This window comes from Lissotriton vulgaris, chromosome 6, assembly GCF_964263255.1.
Source record: "Lissotriton vulgaris chromosome 6, aLisVul1.2, whole genome shotgun sequence".
Taxonomy (NCBI): Eukaryota; Metazoa; Chordata; class Amphibia; order Caudata; family Salamandridae; genus Lissotriton; species Lissotriton vulgaris.
The window spans coordinates 712,866,734-712,875,188 of NC_141694.1; the positions used below are offsets into that span (position 1 = coordinate 712,866,734).

At 36.6% G+C, this 8,455-nt stretch overlaps 1 protein-coding gene across 1 annotated transcript; it reads right to left on the minus strand.

Annotated features, from left to right (window-relative positions):
* Positions 1–225: 225 nt before the first annotated feature.
* Positions 226–3,558, minus strand: LOC147707886 (uncharacterized). Its single transcript, XM_086925253.1, has 3 exons — positions 3,232–3,558; positions 2,506–2,721; positions 226–580 (listed from the first exon to the last, which is right to left on the minus strand). Exons 1-3 carry the CDS (start codon positions 3,364–3,366, stop codon positions 296–298), a joined length of 636 nt encoding a protein of 211 aa, XP_086781379.1. The 5' UTR covers positions 3,367–3,558; the 3' UTR covers positions 226–295.
* Between the last annotated feature and the right edge of the window lie 4,897 nt (positions 3,559–8,455).

An 8,455-nucleotide genomic window follows, 5' to 3' on the forward strand; every position in this document is an offset into this window, starting at 1 on the left:
CAGCAATGCAACACGCAGCAACAGCACATTATCACTCTGCCCCCCCCACAGTACTATTGAGCAACCACACAGCATTAGTCTTGTATAGTTATTGTCTTTTTAAAAATGTATCAGCAACAGCTATTGTTCTGTATGTAGTATTGGCACATTGAACATTGTTTGAAATTTTCCCACCCAGAACGAAAAAGACCATGCTACAGGATATGTTCAAAATATTATCTTTATTTTCACTAAACACAAATCAATAATTATTTATTTTACATTGTCAAAAAATTGTAATTGTGAGCGTTTTAACTTAATCACTTAAATCTTCCTCCGACTTTTCTTTAAGAATTTTAGTAATTTTGCCATTGCAAAATATAACCTCACATGTTTGAGGCAAATAATGAAGTAGTGCTTCACCAATGTCATCCACCTCTTCGTCCAACATAAACCATTGTATAAGTGTTTGATTTTGTACATCCATCGATTGAAAAATATCTGTGTTGGTTATTTTTGTTGTTAAGGTGCTCCAATCTCCGTTTGTGCTTTCCACGCCATATATTTCGACGTCAATATTATCTTGTGGTGGTGTTGTTACCTGTTGTAGTAAATCAAAACATAGTTATTTTTTTTCCCCAAAAAGGTTACAGTGTGTTTCAGAGAGAGTGTTGTACAGAGGCAGTTGTACAGAGGCAGTTGTAGACAGAGGCAGTTGTAGAGGGAGGCAGTTGTAGAGAGAGGCAGTTGTAGAGAGAGGCAGTTGGAGAGAGAGGCTGCTGTAGAGAGGCAGTTTTAGAGAGAGGCAGATGTAGAGAGAGGCAGATGTAGAGAGAGGCTGCTGTAGAGAGAGGCTGCTGTAGAGAGAGGCTGCTGTAGAGAGAGGCTGCTGTAGAGAGAGGCTGCTGTAGAGAGAGGCTGCTGTAGAGAGAGGCTTCTGTACAGAGAGGCTGCTGTACAGAGAGGCTGCTGTACAGGGAGTCTGATGTACAGAGAGGATGCTGTAGTGAGAGGCAGTTGTAGAGAGAGGCAGTTGTAGAGAGAGGCAGTTGTAGAGAGAGGCAGTTGGAGAGAGAGGCTGCTGTAGAGAGGCAGTTTTAGAGAGAGGCAGATGTAGAGAGAGGCAGATGTAGAGAGAAGCTGCTGTAGAGAGAGGCTGCTGTAGAGAGAGGCTGCTTTAGAGAGAGGCTGCTGTAGAGAGAGGCTGCTGTAGAGAGAGGCTGCTGTAGAGAGAGGCTTATGTACAGAGAGGCTGCTGTACAGAGAGGCTGCTGTACAGGGAGTCTGATGTACAGAGAGGATGCTGTAGAGAGAGGCAGTTGTAGAGAGAGGCAGTTGTAGAGAGAGGCAGTTGTAGAGAGAGGCAGTTGTAGAGCGAGGCAGTTGTAGAGCGAGGCAGTTGTAGAGCGAGGCAGTTGTAGAGCGAGGCAGTTGTAGAGCGAGGCAGTTGTAGAGCGAGCGTGTTGTAGAGCGAGCGTGTTGTAGAGCGAGCGTGTTGTAGAGCGAGCGTGTTGTAGAGCGAGCGTGTTGTAGAGAGAGCGTGTTGTAGAGAGAGCGTGTTGTAGAGAGAGCGTGTTGTAGAGAGAGCGTGTTGTAGAGAGAGCGTGTTGTAGAGAGGGTGTTGTAGAGAGAGAGTGTTGATGAGAGAGAGTGTTGATGAGAGAGCGTGTTGTAGAGAGAGCGTGTTGTAGAGAGAGGGTGTTGTAGAGAGAGTGTGTTGTAGAGAGAGGGTGTTGTAGAGAGAGCGTGTTGTAGAGAGAGCGTGTTGTAGAGAGAGCGTGTTGTAGAGAGAGCATGTTGTCGAGAGAGCGTGTTGTAGAGAGAGCGTGTTGTAGAGAGAGCGTGTTGTAGAGAGAGCGTGTTGTAGAGAGAGCGTGTTGTAGAGAGAGCGTGTTGTAGAGAGAGCGTGTTGTAGAGAGAGCGTGTTGATGAGAGAGGGTGTTGTAGAGAGAGGGTGTTGTAGAGAGAGGGTGTTGTAGAGAGAGGGTGTTGTAGAGAGAGGGTGTTGTAGAGAGAGCGTGTTGTAGAGAGAGGGTGTTGTAGAGAGAGGGTGTTGTAGAGAGAGGGTGTTGTAGAGAGAGGGTGTTGTAGAGAGAAATTGTTGTAGAGAGAGCGTGTTGTAGAGAGAGCGTGTTGTAGAGAGAGGGTGTTGTAGAGAGAGGGTGTTGTAGAGAGAGGGTGTTGTAGAGAGAGGGTGTTGTAGAGAGAGGGTGTTGTAGAGAGAGGGTGTTGTAGAGAGAGGGTGTTGTAGAGAGAGGGTGTTGTAGAGAGAGGGTGTTGTAGAGAGAGGGTGTTGTAGAGAGAGGGTGTTGTAGAGAGAGCGTGTTGTAGTGAGAGGGTGTTGTAGAGAGAGGGTGTTGTAGAGAGACGGTGTTGTAGAGAGAGGGTGTTGTAGAGATAGGCTCTTTTTAGAGAGAGTCTGTTTTAGAGAGAGAGTGGAGAGAGTGTTGTAGAGAGAGCGTGAGTGTGTGTCTGTGTGTTGAAGTGATAGAGTAAGGGGAGCGTGAGAGAGCGTGTGTTCCTTACTTTTAATTTGCTGTGCCTTGTCGTGTTCAATATTTTCTGTCCATTAAATTCATGTACTGTGACATGAGTTAACATGACATATTCTCCAATGTTAATTGAGAAATCAGTAGCCTCTCTCCATAATGTGACTTTTATGTCATCAGTGGCATCTTTTAATGTAATTGATTTTATTGCCGTATGTTGTCCATTAATGAGTACAAGTTTACTTTCCTCTTCCTAAAAAGAAATAATAGTGTTAAAAATGTAAAAGTACAGAAGTGAAACATAATAATTTTCCAAGCATTGAAGACATAATTATTAAGGGCTATTGCTCTTTTCCAATGTACGGTGTTGTTCCCAAGTATGTTAAAAAATCTTTAACTCTGATGTCTCAGTTTGGCGCTCTTCTTAAAACACCTATCAACTTTACTTTTAGAAATGCAGTGTATCTTTAGCTCACCTATTTACACATTGTTAATTCTTCTTATTTGGCTGCTGTACAGATCATTTATGATCGATATGACCCCTCAGAAACATACCACCATATGTAATGTGTTACAGAGACCACACACAGAACTGCAGCCACTCTAAATGAAAGAACATGTAAGCATCAAATAGTACACATACACACAAAGACACACACACTGATAAAGGGAAAATAAATATTGTCAATGGCATAGACAACACAACACACACAAACGGACAAGTCAAGCAGCGATACCAACAGTAGAAATCACCACAACTTACTTCTGAAATGGTGCCACACACTGTCATAAGACTTCTCAAAGATGCCCGCTTTATTTCTTTTATTGGCGAAGCAGATGGTGCAGGAGGCTGCAAAATGTTTTCCGCTTCTTGAATTAGTTCTTGAGTTATAGTCATTGCTGGAAATTTTGTTACTTTTGTTTGCTTAGTAATCAGAATTGTGTTGTTTTTAATTATAAAATTGCGTATAAGTAGTCCACAAGTTTTTTGTGTCTGCTGATATAAAGTTTCCTGGTAGCACGTAGCTTTGATTGTTCCAGTTTTGTCTGCCAGAGCCAAATGAAAAAGTACTTTATTTTCTTGTTTTGCGTTTTTGTAATTTGTTTTGCTTGAGCACTTGATCACATTAACTCTTATGGGTTTTTCATATGGCTTGTTGTCATTTGTAGTAATGTTACCGATTTCTTCAATAGTCAACATCTGAAATAGAAATATAAGTTACAACAAATGTTAAATACAAATCCATAGTGCTTTATGATCACTGTAATAGCATTCTAATATACCATAACTTTGAAGTATGTAATTGGTATATATATGATCTAAGATAGATTGGTAGTCTGTTGTGTAAGTATCTATAAGTTGTGTACATTGCAACTTACTCTCAAAGAACCCAATGAGTTTGTTAGTTTGTGAATTGCTTTGAGAGACATCCACATTGAAATCTCCCATAATGATGAATTTGTGTGCTGGATAAAAATTAGTGATACTGGTAATAATTTCTAAAAGATCTGTAATAAGTTTCTGTGGTGGTTTGTAGACTATAATAATAAGGTAATCTGTGTCCTGAATCTGTAATGTAAAATGTAAAATGTCTATCCCTTGGTGTGTTTCATAAATAGGTAATATCCTAAGCTCTTTCTTGTAGTAGAGTATCATCCCATGGTTAGTGTTGTATGTATGAAATTTATCAAATATCATGTGATCATATTGTTCTACATAAAAATCATTTGCAGTTGAGTTCCTTGTTGTGTTGATCTCAGTTAAGCAAATAATGTCTGCTTGCATTATGTTACTATCAGCTATCATTGATGTGAAATGCTTCTGAAGTGATCGTATATTGTGTGTTATAATATTGAAATGTGTTTTGTATGTATCTAATTGTGGTATTGTGATTTCAAGTTGCATTTCGGTCCTTAATCTTTCCATTTCCTCATTAACTTTTGGGTGTACTATAATTTTAGTATCATCAAAATTCTTCACGTATATGTTCTGTATACATTTAGCTCTGCTTATAGCAACATAATGTAAGTGATGAATTTTGCTATTATTAAAGTGTATATAAAGTGGCTCAATAGTGTCCCCTTGTGTGCGATGTATAGTACGTGCTGATGCTTGTCGTAAAGGAAATTGTTTGCGTATAACAGTAATAAATTTCTTAGTGTATTGAAAATGTCTAGCTATAGCATGTATTGGTGTCCATGACTTTTCTATTTGTGAATGATATAAATGCTTATATTCTTGCCTTGCTTTTTGCCCAACACTAATATTGTCAAATGATACCCAGACTAGAAATGGAGTATTGTTAATAATGTCAACAAATTGGACTATACCAGTTGCGCCATTTGTTAAACCATCATTTACATCCACATTGCAAGTTAAATCATAACGGAGCTGTAAAGCAATGTGTAATGTATGTGCAAGTCCCATAGTTTTTGTTGGATCCTTAGGCAATTGCTTTATTATAGTTTTTTTGACATTTTCTGAAACATCAGAACTCACAGTATCGTTAGCTACTGTTATATACACTGGATAATCCTTGCTATGTTTATCCAAAACAATTCTGTTAATTTCATTAACTTCAACATTTGTAGACATAATGTATGGGATTGTTTCTAAGAGACTCTCATCAGGTGGCATTTCTCTTTGCTTAATTATTAGAATATCTTCTTTAGTATGCTTCCCTTCTCTTAATCTGTTTAGTAGTTCTGCAAATTGTAGATCTTCTTTTTGACGCATAATCTTCGTTAATTCAAAGAGTTTAAAATGTTCTTTCCATAAATTAATACTTAAAGGGCCATACAAATTATTAGAATCCTGAAAAATGTATCTGTCACAAACAGGTTTCAATTGGTAGAAGTCACCAATAGCTATAATAGAAACTCCTCCAAATGGTTCATTTGACGACTTTATTTCTTGTAGTCTGTTATGTATAAAATTAAACATATTTTGACCCACCATCGAAATTTCATCTATAATCAGAACTTTAACATGCATCATTTGCATTTGAAGTGAAGTTCTATTTTCATGACTTAGTGGTTTATAATTAAAACTTTGTGAGACAGGAATTTTGAAAGTACTATGCAATGTTTGGCCTTGAATATTATGTGCTGCTTTGCCTGTTGGAGCAGTAAGTAAGACATGTATATTATCTGGATTTTCCCCTGCCTTTGTATTATAGTAGCGTAGTAATGTTTGATGTAGTGCAGTTATTAGAAAGCTTTTACCAACACCAGCCCCTCCAGTGCAGAAAGTATAGCATGGAGTACTTTTCGTTTTTAACAAATTCAAGTGATGGTAAACAAAATTGAGTTGTTGAGCAGTTAAGTTGTGCATTATCTGTTTGTATTTATCATCAGGTAGAATGGAGTTAGTTAAGCTTGTTTCTTCAGTTATTGTTCTAATTCCTAAATCCAATGACAAATCATATAGATGTTGATTTTCTTTATTATTCCCTTTATCACCTACATTTTCTGTTGGTATTAATTGTGGTGATAGAGGAGGGGATAGAATATTTTCATTCGACTCTTCATTCGTAATATTTGTAACTTCACCGTGATTATGGTTATATATTTTAACTTGTGAATCAACTACCTTTTTTACTATTAGATACCTTTCAAAGTAAGTATCCTTGTTAGCTATAATTTTATGTTCTTCTCTCCATGGATAGTGCAACATTAATAGTTCTCTATAATATTCTTCTGGCTCTTTGTCTTTGTTAAATCTGCGAAAGCGTATAATTTTTCGCCGTTTGCGCTTACTTAAAGCATACTTGCTATTTATATTCTGCATACCTACATCCTCCTCTGTACATTCTATTTCAATTTCTTCCTCATCTGAGCTGTAAAAGTTTCTTTCAGCAAGTAAATCTTCGGAGTCATTAATTTCTCTGTTATATTTTTTTTTGCTGGAGTAATTAAAATTTGAGGCATAATCAGCTAAAGTACACATTTCTAATGTTTTGGGTCTCTTGCAGTACTTAGCAATAATATTTTCACATTGAATGTCAGTTGAATTTTCTGGCAATGAATTAATAGTTTCCATATCGAGCATTAAATAAGTTCTTTTTTCTGGTGGGCTAGTATTAATAAATACAAATGCCCGTGAATTTTTCCGTAATGGTATCTGAAGAATGAGATATGCTGCTTCTCGAGCACTAATTTCTGTGCAATTGAGGAATTTGTTCCCTATGTGTTTAAGTTGTTCTTTGACATTACTATTGTTTTTCACTTCTTTAGCCGCTTGTGCAATAAGTTTGCTAATTCCTCTTTGCGATTTGCTAATATATGAAATAATATAGACTGCACAAGCATAAGCATCTAGTACAAACTGCAAGTCTATGTTTGCTCGCCAAGCTTTTAGAATCGTACTATTGTAGTTATTAATGAAGCATTCATCTGGTGTTCTTTTTAAAAAAATTGTTGGCTTTTCTAAACTAGTTTGTATCGAAGTGATATATTCTTTATTATCCATCTTAATAACACCTAAGAAATCATCAAAAGAAAGTGTGCTAAAAGTAGCATCATTCATAGCTTCATGGATACGTTTTAGATTATCTTTCCATTGCCTATCTGTGCCTTCAAGTGTCAATGGCTCTAATATGAGAGTTTTTGACATAGGATATTTTGGGTATTGATATTTACATGTTCTTTTTTCTTTGCGGCGGCAATTTTTAGTGTGCCCATGCCTTTGTAAATTTATTAAAGGCTGTAAAACAGTGTCATGTGACTTATTACATTGAATATATTGCTCAATAAACTCATTGACATCTTCTAATGGCGACACACCATAGAGGGGTGCATTTTTTACCCATAGTAATGCATGTATATGTGGAGAACCTCTCTGTTGGAATTCTACTCTGTAAAAGTAGTCAACTATTTCCCCAATTGGATTTGTCCCGTTCATCAAAACACAATTAAACAATTTCCTCACTTGATAGTCAAACTGTCTAGCACATGTAATAGGATCTTCTTGTATTAATCGACATTTAGTTTCCCAAGACATGTTATTGAATTCCTCTTCTGTGCATTCATTTAAGTTTTTAACTCTCAATAATATATTTATTAAATGGTGCCATTTTGTTTCAGCAGCAGATAAAGTCAAGAAAAAAGTTGGTATTCCAAGTTGTCTTATCATAGCAAAAAGATCTCTTTTACAACTTTCCCAATAAGGAGGTGAACTGCGTATAGTTTTCAAAACTTTATAACCTTCATTAAACTGGAACAAATTTTCAATATTATATTTTATATCTTTAGCAGTAATATTCTTACCATCTGTATATTTTTTCCGTATGGAAATATTAATTTTCCCTTGAATTTGCTTAATATGTAATTTTTTAAGTTTAAAGAAAACATTAGTCATACTTTTAGCTACTCTTCTATCATGACTTCTTAATTCCCATTGGCAAATAGTACTATAATGTACCGGTATATGTCTTTCCTTATTGTTTGGCCTTCGTTCTCCACAATAAATTGTAGGGAAAGCCAAAAATTCTGAATCTTTATCCTCATATAAACCTCTTGGTGTATTATATTCAGCTGGAGCTAAACTTAAAACATTTACCCTATTTGAGGTAATAGTTTCATTTGTTAACATAGTATCTAAATTTCCAGCTTCCATGTTCTCAGATGTATCTGAAGAATAGCTTGTGTCGGAATTATCATTTACATTGTTGATTTCTGGAGGTATATACTGCCATTCGGGGTTAATTGTCACACCATATTCATTAAACATGACACTATTGGTTGCTAGCCATGTTGCTGCCTTTTTAACTGTGTTTGGGCGAATATTTTCATAATGCGTGTGCGATCTATACATTAGTTTCCTTTTTAATTTTACTGGGATGGTCATGGCATCATTCATTTGCCTCGGTAAAATTGTAACTGTTGTCATGACATCTGCAGGTACATTAACAACAGCACCTGATAATGATTTTTGAAATCCGCGTGGTAAACTACGAATTTGTAAAAAAGGTATCCTCGGAGAAACT

Bases quoted from the DNA above. Each gene is read 5' to 3' on its own strand.
- LOC147707886 (XM_086925253.1), bottom strand. From the start codon at position 3,366: ATGACTATAACTCAAGAACTAATTCAAGAAGCGGAAAACATTTTGCAG. The intron at 2,722-3,231 runs GTAAGTTGTGGT...ATTTCTTTTTAG, and splicing joins TGTGTGGCACCATTTCAGAA to GAAGAGGAAAGTAAACTTGT. The intron at 581-2,505 runs GTAAGGAACACA...TTACTACAACAG, and splicing joins CAAGGCACAGCAAATTAAAA to GTAACAACACCACCACAAGA.